The following is a 15,841-nucleotide window of genomic DNA, read 5'->3' on the forward strand; positions in this document are numbered from 1 at the left end:
AAGTGTCAGGCAGCTGTAATGTTGCATCATTTTCTGGCTACACCTCCCCCACACGTACTAGCATGCTACACAGTTTCCCTCTGCAGGGGTTCTCTGTTGACTCGCTGGAAGGCAGATGGAACCACCAGCATACCTTTTCAGAGCCAATAGATGGAATCACCCAGGTATGCTGGTGGTTCCATCTGCCTTCCAGTGAGTCAACAGAGAACCCCTGTGGCACACCCCTATAACTTTGAAACTTTGCTTGAATCAATGGGTTGTTTGCTTTTGTCATTACTTGGTTGTTAGTGTTTGCTTGATGTGGTATTGTGTATGATCTTACTGGAAGCCGTGTGTATTCACAAGGGTATTTGTGGTAAATGTGGTCAATGACAAGTCCAGACCGTAGGCGTTTATGATGATTCACATGCGTCATGTGACGTCAGAGGCGTTTGGCCAGGCAGCTAGCGTTGGGTGACAGAACCTAGTTTCTTGTTCCCCTTTTGTTTTGGGAGAACTGGAGCCTTCAAAGAGGGCGTGTGGAGTTGGCACTCAGGTGATTATTTAGATACATGCTGAGGCAGAGGGTATCAGCGAAACACCTCTCACAACAGAAACACTACCAGACTGCTTCTTCAGGGAGGCACAGGGACCAGCCAGATAATACAAGGTCTGGGAGAGAGGGAATGCTGAAGAGAGAGACATAGAGCGAGGCAGACAGACAGAACTAGTGGAGGACAGACAAAAGAGGGTGAGAGAGAAAAGTGTGGTGTAGTGTAACAAAGTGGGAGAGTGAAAGAGAGATCGACTGAATGAGTGGGGCTTGAGAGCGAGATTAGGGTGTGCGTGTGTATGTGTGCCTAAGAGAGAGAGAGAAAGGGAGAGAGAGAGAGGAGAAACCATTCCCCAGAGGTTTGGTCTAGCTCCCAGTAATAGAAGTTTATTTGCACAGCAGGACCAGTAACAACCTGCTTTATCAGAGTAACTTACTGTTCTGTTGTCCCAACAGCAGGTCACTGAAGACGGAAGGAAAAACACTAAGGTTGATTTGGGACCTAGCGTGTCAGAAGGGAGTGTGAGGGGCTTGTTTATGACATATTGTGTTGAAGAGAGCGTGTGTGAGAAACACTGCATGTGTTAGAGAGAGTGTGTGTGTGTGTGTGTGTGTGTGTGTGTGTGTGTGTGTGTGTGTGTGTGTGTGTGTGTGTGTGTGTGTGTGTGTGTGTGTGTGTGTGTGTGTGTGTGTGTGTGTGTGTGTGTGTGTGTGTGTGTGTGTGTGTGTGTGTGTGTGTGTGTAAGAGAGTTCAAGGATGACCAGGAGGTCAGTTAATGGTGAGGGGACTGGGGTGAACAACACCCCCCAAAATGGGGGACACCCAGGGGATAACCCTGTCCCAAAAGAGGACCCTGACTTCCCGCACAGAAAGGTAGAGCTTAAGAAGAAGGTGACCCTGCTTCGGGGAATCTCCATCATCATAGGGACCATCATCGGCGCGGGAATCTTCATCTCTCCCAAGGGAATCTTGAAGAACTCTGGGAGTGTTGGAATTTCTCTGGTGGTGTGGATCGCCTGTGGAGTACTGTCTCTGTTTGGTGAGTCACACGTGTTTGTCGCCACGACAACACCCCACCTCCTCAGGGAGAAAGGGAGGGAGAGTGGAGACAGACTTGAGTAAAGGTGTGTAGAGTGGTTTTATGATGTGACTGAACTGAAGGTGTGGGGAAGGAGCTTTTGTGTTTTTATTGCAGTTCAGTCTATTGGGTTACGACTCCCTTGCTTCCCCTTTGTTGAAGACACTAGAGCTGATGCCTCCTTAAACAAAGTGCTAAACTTGTAAAGCAGCTTTTCTTGAGACAATGAGTGTGATTTCTTGAGACAATGAGTGTGATTTAAAGCTTAGGGGGATGGATGAACTTTGCTAACTGTCTGCTGCTATGGGAAAGCTTCCACTTCTACCCTAGTATTATTTCATCATGAAACTGTAATTACAGCAGCGTTATTGTAGCTACTGCCTTCTAACTAACCATCAAACTGCTGAAACCTCAATTACCCTTTACGTTAACCTATCTTGCATTTTCTCTTTCTCTCTCTCGCTCTGACGCACTCACACACAGACAGACACACACAAGTGCACGGGCGCACTCACTCACTCACTCACTCACTCACTCACTCACTCACTCACTCACTCACTCACTCACTCACTCACTCACTCACTCACTCACTCACTCACACACACAGAGCTGTAGGCTCTTAAAGGGATACTCCTTACCCAGAGTCAGATGAACGCGTGGATACCAATTTTATTTCTCTGGAACTAGGAAGTTAGCAGTAGTTTGAGTCAATGCTAACTAACTTCCTTCATATTGCACGCAGACATGTTAAAATGACAAAGTCCTACAGTGTCCCTGTAATTTGACCAATACTGTCACAGCAAAATAATCCTACAGCAACAGAAGTTTAACATTTATGTTTCTTGAGCAGTGGCTAGGCTATCAACTGGTCAAAAGTAGGTTACATGAAAAGTGCAATAGTGTTAACATAGCCATGTGTTAGTGTTTGGTATTCAGTCAATTTATGTCAATCACGAAGCTCATCTGCATCTCCTGGAAAATTCTCAGCAAAAACAGGGATGAAATTTAGGTCCTTACAGACCTGTACAATGCATACAATGAAAAATACAAGGAATCACACTTTCCTCTTACAGTAGCCACTTCCCTGTTTGTTGTTGTAGATGGGTAGCCAGTTTCCTGTCCTAAACCTTTCCCTCTCTCCTATCCCAGGGGCCCTGTGCTATGCAGAGCTGGGAACCAGCATCAAGAAATCTGGAGGACATTACACCTATATTCTGGAGGCCTTTGGACCACAGATGGCCTTCATACGTCTCTGGGCTGACGTCATCGCCATCAGGTGTGTGTGTGTGAAAGTATTTATTGTGTGTGTGTATCTTGTATGTGTGTTTGCGTGTGTGTGTGTGTGTGTGACAGAGACAGAGGCAGGAAGTTGGGTAGACATTTGCAATACAGTGTGTGCACATCACTCTATACTGTCTGTTTGTGAGAAGGGGAGGGGCATTCTAGCGTTCATCTCAACGTTGTACAGGTAGAAAAGCCTCTCTGATCCCACCCTGGTCCGTTGATACCTGTGTTAGCAGAGCAGTGTAAACAAACCTGCTATACTATACTGTACTACAGAGTATCATCAGGCTAGGGGGACGTATGGTTTTGGGTATATGGGAAATGAACAGTGATTGGGGATGATCCCACTGTAACGACGTTCGTCTGTTGTAAGAAGAGAGTCAGACCGAAATGCAGCGTGTAGGTTACTCATGACTTTAATGAACGAAAACGGTACATGAAATAACTGATATAAGAAAACAACAAACGAAACGTGAAACTAATTACAGCCTATCTGGTGACTACAACACAGAGACAGGAACAAACACCCACAAAATACAAAGCGCACTCAGGCTACCTAAATACGGTTCCCAATCCGAGACAACGAGAATCACCTGACTCCAATTGAGAATCGCTTCAGGCAGCCAAGCCTAACTAGACACACCCCTAATCATACACAATCCCAATTAATACAAACCCCAATACGAAACACAACATATAAACCCATGTCACACCCTGGCCTACCCAAACATATACCAAAACCACAAAATACAATGACCAAGGCGTGACACCCACAGACGGGGAAACAGTTATTAGATTCTTATTAGAGCCAAGATCAATAGAAAACACTGGAAATGATTCACTTCCACGTGTGGAAGAAATGTGTGTTTGCTATTTTGGATACTTAGTGTGTACGTCTAGCTGCTGTGTAGTGTAATAATGTCTCGGGGTCCTGAGAATTAAGTTTGACGGTTATTAGCTTCTACATGTCTGACCAGATTTGTTCCAGATATTCTGAATACATAACATGTTCCATTTCATTCTGGACACAGAGTACCTTTAGTTATATATATTTACTCAATGTACTTTATTTCTATTGTATCCATTTCGTATCAGTAATAATCATATATTTTTTTTAAATGTTTTTTTGTCTCAACTGAACCTAACAGACATCTTTGAGTTAGTAACCACTGAATATTGGTAATAACAGTTAATTGACTGTTATAAACAAGGGTGAGGTTGTGTAAGACAGGTCAGTTAGAGGTCAAATGCTCCCCAACAGTGCATGCGGCCCCAGATCTCACAGCTTTGTGGGTCAGCATTTCCGGTCGATGTGTTTGCTGCATGTGTATTTTTGGGTCAGTGTTTTGGGGTCTGTGTGTGATGGTGTTGTTTGTTCTAGACCTGCAGGGTTGGCAGTGATATCCCTGGCCTTCGGACAATATATCCTGGAGCCCATATTCATGCCGTGTGGAGTGCCAGAGATTGCTATCAAACTGGTCACCTCTATAGGAATAAGTACGTCTAAGATTTATGCTACAGTATTATATTGAATTGAACAAACGTTTGGAATATAGGATTTTAGTGCTTATCAGTGAGATGGTTCAGCTGAATGTAAGATACCGGTCAGTTTCACATAAAGTTTGTATTTGTGTGTGTGTGTGTGTGTGTGTGTGTGTGTGTGTGTGTGTGTGTGTGTGTGTGTGTGTGTGTGTGTGTGTGTGTGTGTGTGTGTGTACTACTCCACAGCGTCAGTGATGTATCTCAACAGTATGAGTACGAGCTGGACAAACAGGATTCAGATCTTCCTCACCTTCTGCAAGCTGCTGGCTGTCGCCACCATCATCGTACCTGGCCTCTATATGCTCTTCAAAGGTTAGCCTTCGTCATCTTAATCCTCATCATCATCCTCATCATTCTCATCTTCATCATCACCATCATCATCCTCATCCTTCTCATTCTCATCCTCATCATTCTCATCCTCACATTAATCATCATCATCATCATCATCACATTCATCCTCATCATCATTATCATCCTCATCATTGTCGTCATACTCATTTTCACATGAATCATCACCATCATCATCCTCATCATTCTCATCATAATCATCCTCATCATCACATTTATCCTCATTGTCATTATCATGTTCATCCTTATCATCATCCTCATTATCACATGAATCATCATCATGACATTCATCTTCATCATCATTATCATCCTCACTATCACATGAATCATCATCCTCATCACCATCATCATATATTTTACACTGGATTAAAACAACACAAATGTCATGCTTATGCTCACATCACATTGAATCTGACACTCTTTCTTGGCTCTCATCAAAAACCGTGAAACCCCGTTTGTGGTATAGGGTTATATTAGTTTGTTTGTTACAGGGACATTCCACAGATACCAGGCGTACTTTAACTAGACGATTAAACGCAACTCCGCGGTGTGTAATGGCTACAGAGTACCTGTTGGACACATGACTATAATAACTACAGAGTGGCTGCAGGCCTATACATAGCTAACAGACTTTTAGAGGGTTATCATCTGCCCCTTTGGAAGTGTGTTCCATTAGACAGAAATACACTACATATGTGTGTATTGTATTGGAATGCTCTTGGGGGTGCATTCTTACACATACCCATGCTGATATACTTAGAAAAATGCACCGAGTAAAACAATCAACTAGAATCAATATTCTTTGGTGTTTGTGTAATTCCTTCTTGTGCGTGTGTCTCATTCTGTGTGTGTGTGTCTCACTCTGTGTGTGTGTGTGTGTCTGTGTGTGTGTGTGTGTCTCACTCTGTGTGTGTGTGTGTGTGTGTGTGTGTGTGTGTGTGTGTGTGTGTGTCTCACTCTGTGTGTGTGTGTCTCACTCTGTGTGTGTGTGTCTCACTCTCTGTGTGTGTGTGTGTGTCTCACTCTGTGTGTGTGTGTGTCTCAATCTGTGTGTGTATGTCTCACTCTGTGTGTGTGTGTCTCACTCTGTGTGTGTGTGTCTCACTCTGTGTGTGGTGTGTCTCACTCTGTGTGTGGTGTGTCTCACTCTGTGTGTGTGTGTGTGTGTGTGTGTGTGTGTCTCACTCTGTGTGTGTGTGTCTCACTCACTCTGTGTGTGTGTGTGTGTCACTCTGTGTGTGTGTGTGTCTCACTCTGTGTGTGTGTGTGTCTGTGTGTCACTCTGTGTGTGTGTCTCACTCTGTGTGTGTGTGTGTCTCTCTGTGTGTGTGTGTCTCACTCTGTGTGTGTGTGTGTCTCACTCTGTGTGTGTGTGTGTGTGTGTGTGTGTCTCACTCTGTGTGTGTGTGTGTCTCACTCTGTGTGTGTGTGTGTGTCTCACTCTGTGTGTGTGTGTGTGTGTGTGTGTGTCTCTGTGTGTGTGTGTGTCTCACGCTGTGTATGTGTGTGTGTGTCTTGTGTCTGTGTGTGTGTGTCTCACTCTGTGTGTGTGTGTCTCACTCTGTGTGTGTGTCTCACTCTGTGTGTGTGTGTGCCTCACTCTGTGTGTGTGTGTGTCTCACTCTGTGTGTGTGTGTCTCACTCTGTGTGTGTGTGTGTGTGTGTGTCACTCTGTGTGTGTGTGTGTCACTCTGTGAGTTTGTGTCTCACTCTGTGTGTGTGTGTGTGTCTGTGTGTGTGTCACTCTGTGTGTGTGTGTCACACTCTGTGTGTGTGTGTGTCTCAATCTGTGTGTGTGTGTCTCACTCTGTGTGTGTGTCTCACTCTGTGTGTGTGTGTCTCACTCTGTGTGTCTGTCTCACTCTGGGTGTGTGTGTCTCACTCTGTGTGTATGTGTCTCAATCTGTGTGTGTGTATCACTGTGTTTGTGTGTGAGTGTGTCTCACTCTGTGTGTGTATCAGTCTGTGTGTGTGTGTCTCACTATGTGTGTGTGTGTCTCACTCTGTGTGTGTGTGTCTCACTCTGTGTGTGTGTGTCTCACCCTGTGTGTGTGTGTGTCTCACTCTGTGTGTGTCTCACTCTGTGTGTGTGTGTCTCACTCTGTGTGTGTGTGTGTGTGTGTGTGTGCACTCTCTGTGTGTGTGTGTGTGTGTCACTCTGTGTGTGTGTGTGTGTGTCTCAATCTGTGTGTGTGTCTCACTCTGTGTGTGTGTGTCTCACTCTGTGTGTGTGTGTGTGTGTGTCACTCTGTGTGTGTGTGTCTCAATCTCGTGCTCTGTATGTGTGTGTGTCTCACTCTGTGTGTGTGTCTCACTCTGTGTGTGTGTCTCACTCTGTGTGTGTGTGTGTGTGTGTGTGTGTGTGTCTCACTGTGTGTGTGTGTGTCTCACTCACTCTCTGTGTGTGTGTGTCTCACTCTGTGTGTGTGTGTGTCTCACTCTGTGTGTGTGTGTGTGTCACTCTGTGTGTCTCTCTGTGTATGTGTGTGTGTGTCTCACTCTGTGTGTGTGTGTCGCTCTCTGTGTGTGTGTCTCACTCTGTGTGTGTGTGTGTCTCACTCTGTGTGTGTGTGTCTCACTCTGTGTGTGTGTGTGTGTCTCACGCTCTGTGTGTGTGTGTGTCTTACTCTGTGTGTGTGTCTCACTCTGTGTGTGTGTGTCTCACTCTGTGTGTGTGTGCCTCACTCTCTGTGTGTGTGTGTGTGTGTGTCTCACTCTGTGTGTGTCTCACTCTGTGTGTGTGTGTGTGTGTCACTCTGTGTGTGTGTGTCTCACTCTGTGATTTTGTGTCTCACTCTGTGTGTGTGTGTGTGTCTCACTCTGTGTGTGTGTGTGTCACACTCTGTGTGTGTGTGTGTCTCAATCTGTGTGTGTGTGTCTCACTCTGTGTGTGTGTGTCACTCTATGTGTGTGTGTCTCACTTTGTGTGTGTGTGTGTCTCACTCTGTGTGTCTGTCTCACTCTGGGTGTGTGTGTGTCTCACTCTGTGTGTATGTGTCTCAATCTGTGTGTGTGTATCACTGTGTTTGTGTGTGAGTGTGTCTCACTCTGTGTGTGTATCAGTCTGTGTGTGTGTGTCTCACTATGTGTGTGTGTGTCTCACTCTGTGTGTGTGTGTGTCTCACTCTGTGTGTGTGTGTGTCTCACCCTGTGTGTGTGTGTGTCTCACTCTGTGTGTGTCTCACTCTGTGTGTGTGTGTCTCACTCTGTGTGTCACTCTGTGTGTGTGTGTGTGTGTGTGTCACTCTGTGTGTGTGTGTCACTCTGTGTGTGTGTGTGTCTCTCTGTGTGTGTGTGTGTCACTCTGTGAGTTTGTGTCTCACTCTGTGTGTGTGTGTGTGTGTCTCACTCTGTGTGTGTGAGTGTGTCTCGCGCTCTGTATGTGTGTGTGTCTCACTCTGTGTGTGTGTCTCACTCTGTGTGTGTGTGTGTGTGTGTGTGTGTCTCACTCTGTGTGTGTGTGTGTGTGTGTCACTCTGTCTGTGTGGGTGTCTCACTCTGTGAGTTTGTGTCTCACTCTGTGTGTGTGTCACACTCTGTGTGTGTGTGTGTCTCACTCTGTGTGTTTGTGTGTGTCTCCCTCTGTGTGTGTGTCTCACTCTGTGTGTGTGTGTGTGTCTCACTCTGTGTGTGTGTGTGTCTCACTCTGTGTGTGTGTGTGTCTCACTCTGTGTGTGTGTGTGTGTCATTCTGTGTGTGTGTGTGTGTGTGTCTCACTCTGTGTTTGTGTGCACACAGGGGAGACTAGGAACTTTGAGAATGCGTTTGAGGTCAGTAATATCAAGCTCACAGGTCTTCCTCTGGCCTTCTACTCTGGGATGTACGCCTATTCTGGGTGGTAGGTATGGACTTCTTATAACGTGACTAGCTCTTATATCTAATTCTAGGTGACACTTTGCATGAAGCCAACAGGTATAATGCCTTATTGACATGTCATGAGCTCTTGTTATCTATATCCTAATGTCATATTGTTGTAAATCTCTAACTTTTGTCCAACAGGTTTTACCTTAACTTTGTGACTGAGGAAGTGGAGAATCCAGAAAAGTGAGTTTCTCATTTCATATCTCATTTACTCAGGTTTGACTCATCGTAAGGTGAGATCAAGTTATATTTTGATTGGGTTGTCGGTCTCAAATTTGTACATATCCTCAGGACTGTGCCATTGGCCATCTGTATCTCCATGGCGATAGTCACTTCCTGCTACGTGCTGACCAATGTGGCGTACTACACTGTAATGTCAGCAGAGGAGCTGTTGTCCTCGCAATCCGTCGCCGTGGTAAGGCATCTTACAAACTCTCTGTCTATCGGCCAATTTCATTGACACTGATCTTACTACCCCCCGAGTCCTATAGATTTCTGTGTGTGATGTATTGATACACTTAATAATACTTGAGGTGTAATGACTGCAGTCTTAGACCTCGTTCATCTGGGCCTAATTCCATCTAGCTCTGAGGAGTGACTGATCGGCGGTGTTGCTTTCCTGCACTCTAAACTCCTCTTAACCTTTCATCATTAGTGGGACGCCAAGCCCAACACCTATGCTTCCCAGTATGGCCTAATGTGATTCCACACAGTCCATCCCTCTCAATAATAATTACATTAGGTCCAGTGTAAATTGCATAGTCTTAGACAGAGCCTAAAATTAGTCTGCACGCTGTTCTCCGGCCAGTTTGGTGTTGGGGGAGATTCATTCACTAAAAGGGCTCTGATCTGATCAGGCTTTTTCAAAGGAGTTTGTTTCATTACAGTTTAAAAGGTCGGTGATGCTGCTCTTAACGAAAGACTGAATGCATTTAGCTACCTATGTTCGTAAACTAGATGTTCAGTGAATTGAGAATCTTTCTCTGTATCTCTTTGTTCCTGTTTGGTTCATACTATTTCTCTCTCTCTCTCTCTCTCTCTCTCTCTCTCTCTCTCTCTCTCTCTCTCTCTCTCTCTCTCTCTCTCTCTCTCTCTCTGTGTTTTGTGTGCAGACATTTGCAGAGAAGACGATGGGGAACTTTTCGGTGGCAGTGCCGGTATTTGTAGCCTTGTCGTGCTTCGGTACGATGAACGGCTGCTTGTTCGCTTTCTCAAGGTGGGCTGCGTCAACACAGGTGTCAAACCACACAGCCTTGGCTAGATTTTCCTGCCAAGGAGAATGACAAAATGCCTTCCCTCCCTGACACACAACTGTGCGTGAGGAATCTCGCCACTTTTTTTTTTCATTCAACTGCCAAACTGTGTTATGCAGAAGTTTGGATGTGGAGGTCACACATAGAATACGCAGTATAGTGTTATAGTGAAAACAAAATAGCTGGCATTGCTTTACTTAGACACTGCCAACTTTAATAGAGGAATAACAAAAGAGTGAATTCTTGGGGGCCGTACTACTATGTCCGACCCTGTAAAACAACACATTTCACTGCACCTCTCCAGTGTATGTGACAATAATACAATATATATATATTTTTTGTGCTTTTTTTTGGCTCTGACGATGATGAAGTGTTGTTTTTGATAGTATTTCACATTTTCTCATGTAACCCTGAAGATTGTGTTGGTCATTCTAGAATGTTTTATGTGGCGTCACGAGAAGGCCATCTCCCTGAGGTTCTGTCCATGATCCACGTCCGCAGACACACACCTTTGGCAGCCGTCATCATTCTGGTCAGATAAACATTTTTTTTAAATACACACAGATCAGGGACCGGATTCACAAAACCTTAAGAAGCTATTTCTTCTTCACTGTCAGTTTTTCCTTAACTATAGACTTAAGAAGAAAGTTAAGCAAAGTTGCTATTGCTCAAAAAGGTTATTGAAAATGTTCTTGCGCTGTTTCTTATGTTATGCTTCTTATGTTAAGCAAAAATGTTAAGAAGAAATTGGATTTTTTAAAATTAAGTTCTTGGAAGCTAAACCCTTGTCTTAAACTCAGGGAAGTGAGAGAAAAAGCTCATGAAAGCAATTGACCATGTTTAATTCACACAAACTTTATCTGAAAGTTTCAGTATTGATTATTTTAAACAGGTTTTAGAACCGTAATCTCAGTAAGAAATATGCTAAAATGATTGCCATTGCTATATAGCTAAATTGGTTGCCTAGCAACACACATCTTAAGAAGATTCGTTAGAAGATATTTGAGAAGTTCATGAGAAAATCATTCACTCTTAAGATATTGTTGAGGAATTGCACTTACGAATGAACTTCGTATTTCTTCTCTTAAGAAGCGTCTTAAATATTTGCAAATCTGTGAATCTGCGCCCTGTTCTTTAGAGTTCACAATTAATACTTTGCATTCCTTCCTGTACACATCGTTTGCATGTTTAACTGTTAACATGCTTTGTGGTTACCTTTCAGCATCTCTACGTAATCCTCATTGGATCCGTGTGTGTTCTCTGCGTGTGTGTATGTGTGTTCTTTCTCTGTGTGTGTCCTCCAGTACCCTATGACGATGTTCCAGCTGTTTGTGGGAGATATCTACAGCCTGTTGAACTTCATGAGCTTCCTCCGCTGGCTCTTCATTGGTGTGGCTGTGCTGGGCCTCATCTACATGAGATACACACACCCTGACATGCCACGTCCTTTCAAGGTCAGTCCAACACACGTGACCACATAAATACCCACATACACGCACAGACAGGCATGTAGTCACAGACACACATTCACATGCACACGTCAAAGTCAATGATGACACCTCTCCTTCGGTGCCACTTCATAATCAAGCATCTTGCACACATGGACACACACATAGAGCATGGGTCTGTCTGATGGCTGTCTTAGTCAACTAATGAACACTTTACGGAATTGATCCTTGAGTCCTTTGTACTTCTTTGTCTTTCTCCCCAGGTTCCTCTTTTCATTCCAGCCATTTTCTCCTTCACCTGTTTCTTCATGGTGTTCCTCTCTCTCTACTCCGACCCCGTCAACACAGGGATAGGATTCGCCATCTCACTAACAGGAATCCCAGCCTACTATATCTTCATTGTGTTTGACCGCAGACCCAAGTGGCTACAGAAGAGTTTAGGTAACACGCTACCTACACGTAGGAGCCATTTCATGGACTTTACATAACAGTGAAAATCATACATACTACTGACATATGGACTGCAAAGGATGGATCAGTGTTTCAGTGGACCATGAAACTATACATATGCATTGATTACAATAACATATAAGCAATTTCCAAAACATTTTCTGCATTGCATCCTATTGTAATTGCTGCATTAATACCAGTAATGTGTCCATTTGGACACTTTGCAAATAATCTTGTCCTAACCATAATTGTTTTTTCTGTGTATTTTATTCTGTCGTCAGATTCCTTTAACAGATGTGTCCAGATCATCCTGGAGGTGATCCCAGCAGAACACTGACACCAGACCAGATCATCCACACCACATGAGAACAGGATCGGGTGTATGAGTGTGTTTGAAGCCATTCCATTTGCTCTGTTCAGGCCATATTCTTTTGAGCTGTCCTCTCCTCAGCAGCCTCATGTGCTCCACACCCAAGGACATCACACCGATGGCCTCTTCTATTGTATCATTTCACATTATACATTATTATGAGTCTCCCATCCTGCTGACCTTATCTAGGCAGGCTTCATTTCACATTACCAATTCAAACCGCCTGAATACTCTCTCTTCTCTCCTCACCCAAGTATTTTAAATGGAGTGGCCAGGCAGGCAGGGAGGTGAGGCTGTGTGCTTTGTGTGTGTCCCTGTGTGGGATTTGTAGGTAATCCATCTCTGTAACCACTACCCTACGGCTCCAGTGTGCAGTGGGAGCCCAGCCTCTTAGAAATGCAACAGCTTTTACTGTTGATAATATTCCAGGGAATCCTTGTAAGCTTGGAGTATAACTATCTTTGGCTAGAATCACAGTTATATTTTTGTCGTTGTTACAGATAGCATTAGCCATAATTACAGCTAGTGTTAGCTACATTCAGACCTAGCTTCAGTCATTGTTACACCTAGCATTAGCCACAATCACAGTTAGCATTAAGTCAAAGTCATCACTAGCATTAGCCACTGCTAGCATTAGCATTACACTGGATACTCAGTTTTCACCAGATCATTCAGGATGTACACAGTATGTACCGTAGTTATTTCTATATTTTAGGAAATAAAGACAGATCCGTGAGTGTTAATTGATGAATGTTCTATAGTCTGAGTAAGAAAAGCACTCCCTTCAAATATGTAAACATCATTAGAGCAGTAAAGTGTGACACAAATGACAACTAACACAAATGGGATACACTTTTATATTGAACCTTTTTTTGAAAACACGTATGTTTAGAAATGATGTCCTGCATAACTTGAGCATTTGAATCGGATTTCATGGAAAATAAAAACTGATTTTTTTTTAATCTGAGAGAAACTCTACTTTTGTATTCTGCAGACAATGAACGACACAATTTTCACAAGGGATAAACATTTTATTTTCACTTGGTGGAGATGGAAACCTTAAGAGACGATGGCTGCGTATAAAACAGTTTCCACACCATGTGCAGAATCTGTGTGTGTGTGTGTGTGTGTTTGCATGTGCTCTGGCTTAATTTAAGCCTCAAACGCGCTGGACAGAAGAGCTCTATTACCACAGATGATTCACACCAGGATTATTCAAGCTGTGAAACCAACAGAAACCCTTTCCATCGAGAAACACACATAAACACACACTCAAACACACACACACACAAACACACACTCACACGCTCGCTGTATGCCAGGATGCTGGCTGGGTACCAGAGGCTAATGCTCTCACACACACATGTGAGTGAGCACACTGCCAGAGTCCTGGCTAGTAGCCCAGAGTAGAGACAGAAAGAGAGCATCCCCCTGCTACTGCACAGCCAGGATCCAGGCACATTGCCCAACGGAGAGAGAGCTAGTGTGTGTGTGTGTGTGTGTGTGTGTCTGCATTCCCATCTTACTAAGATGACTTGCATATCGTGCATTATATTGAGAAGTTGCCTAGAAACATATGGCTAGATCATGTTGACACATGAAATGACTTCATTCACTTACAATCTCCCTCTTGTTGGCAGGTCTGTGTAATCTCCGCTTCTCCTCCTCCTTCTCCTGTATGTTGCTCAGCACTGTCTCTGAGTCTGACCTTTCCTTCTGCTGAGCAACACACGCATACACACACACACACACACACACACACACACACACACACACACACACACACACGCACGCACGCACGCACGCACGCACGCACGCACACACACACACACACACAAAGACATGCGCACACACACACACACACACACACACACACACACACAAAGACATGCGCGCACACGCATGCACCCCCCACACACACACACACACACACACACACACACACACACACACACACACACACACACACACACACACACACACACACACACACACACACACACACACACACACACACACACACACACACACACACTCTTCCCTGTCTGCTCACAGCATCCTTTTCTGCATTGCACCTCTTCCCCTGCAGTTTACTAAAAAGACACAAGGGGGCGATACAGTGCAATGTAACAGTCCTGTGAGGGGAAGTAAGTTGGTAAAAAGAGACTAAACATTAGACATTTAAATCTGAGTCACTCTATCTGTACAGCCCATCTCCACCTCTCTCTGCTCCAGGCAGGAATAAGGAACGTAAACATTGTTCCCTCTGGTTGAAACCATGACCCTGTTCTATTGGCGTACCTACAGTACTTCTGTAGGTAACAGGATAATGTTTCTATCCAACTGCAATTGTAGGTTTCTAGATGCAAACAAAATGGATTCCTCTTTCTTTTCTCATTAAAGGGAGAGTTCACCCAAATTCCAAAATGACATGTTGGTTTCCTTACCCTATAAGCAGTCTATGGATTAGCATTTTTGCGCTGCGGGTCCAAATCATCCAAACGTAAAATGCATTGTGTAACTCAATGAAGTTACCTATAGATGATGTGACGAAGTGAACCAAGCAAACCATTGGCTTGCATCGGATTTGCGCCACAAATGCTGAAAAGACAGCATTTGAGACAGTGGCCAGGTAAAAATCGATGTCAAATATTGTCCATAAACTGCTTATAGGGTAAGGAAACCATTGTGTAATTTTGTAATTTGGGTGAACTATCATTTTGAGTGGATGATATAAACTGATATGTAAGAAATAAACCACAGTGGACAACAGGCCACACATAGAAACCACGTAGTAACAACACAGTGTTTCAATTCAATGAGACCACAGTGAAACCCGAAGATGGGTGATAGAGTGATAGAGAGAGAGAGAGAGAGGGCAGTACTGACAGGATATGGAGGGAGAGAAAGAATGAGTGAGAGAGAGAGAGAGAGAGAGAGAAAGAATGAGCGAGAGAGAGAGAAAGAGAGAGAGAGGAATAGGGAATTGAAAAAAAAAGACCAAAACAAACAGAGAGACTCATTCATAGCTGGAATGCCAGAGGGCTGAGATGTAGGTGACCTCTAACCTTGTTACTGTGGGGTCAGAGGTCATATGGTGTAATAGGTTTATTAGAAGCACTATCAGGCGGCGGTAGTGTGACTCAGACCCCTTGAGGGCGAGTCAGTCTACTGGCCCAGTATGACTAATCTTGCTAACGGAATGTGGGGATTGAAAGGTGTGTGTGTGTGTGTGTAGGGCGTATAGTGGAAGCCTGAAGGGTTGTGAGACACTGCCATTAAAAGAGCAGGATGCCTTCAGGTGATGGGGTTCCACCCACTCTCAAGATTCTGTGTGCCTGATTCCTCTCTCTGTGTGAGGTAGGTTAAAGTTTATAGTAATGCTGTTTATGTAACTTTCCATGCATGCTTGCACATGTGCGGCCACCTGTGTGTGGGAAAAGGCCTGTGGTGTTGTTCTGTCACTGTGGCTGACAGAGCGACTGTCGTTGTGACTCACCTGAAGTGAGTAATATTGAACACACAGTATATAAGGATAGAATGGTCCACATCCACCCTGCTTGACAGATCCTCTAATTATAACAGAGGCGGCTGCCCTCGGGTCACTTAATGGGTTAACCATTGGTGCATGAACACACACACACACACGCCCACACACACACTGCAGGCACTAT

At 44.3% G+C, this 15,841-nt stretch overlaps 1 protein-coding gene across 5 annotated transcripts; it reads left to right on the forward strand.

Annotated features, from left to right (window-relative positions):
* Nucleotides 1-449: 449 nt before the first annotated feature.
* Nucleotides 450-13,129, forward strand: LOC118378008 (cystine/glutamate transporter-like). 5 transcript variants are annotated; one of them, XM_052510014.1, is made up of 13 exons: nt 450-535; nt 989-1,572; nt 2,761-2,887; nt 4,277-4,392; nt 4,624-4,749; nt 8,524-8,623; nt 8,785-8,829; nt 8,938-9,061; nt 9,759-9,862; nt 10,335-10,431; nt 11,204-11,353; nt 11,611-11,788; nt 12,079-13,129. In XM_052510014.1, the coding sequence occupies exons 2-13, from the start codon at nt 1,290-1,292 to the stop codon at nt 12,132-12,134; spliced, it is 1,506 nt and encodes a 501-aa protein (XP_052365974.1). In that variant the 5' UTR covers nt 450-535; nt 989-1,289; the 3' UTR covers nt 12,135-13,129. The 5 variants fall into 5 exon arrangements, with proteins under 5 accessions (XP_052365974.1, XP_052365973.1, XP_052365975.1 ...); XM_052510013.1 differs by lacking the exon at nt 450-535 and adding an exon at nt 557-730; XM_052510015.1 differs by lacking the exon at nt 450-535 and adding an exon at nt 557-730 and having other exon boundaries at nt 992-1,572.
* Nucleotides 13,130-15,841: the final 2,712 nt, after the last annotated feature.

Source organism: Oncorhynchus keta, chromosome 4 (assembly GCF_023373465.1).
Source record: "Oncorhynchus keta strain PuntledgeMale-10-30-2019 chromosome 4, Oket_V2, whole genome shotgun sequence".
NCBI lineage: Eukaryota > Metazoa > Chordata > Actinopteri > Salmoniformes > Salmonidae > Oncorhynchus > Oncorhynchus keta.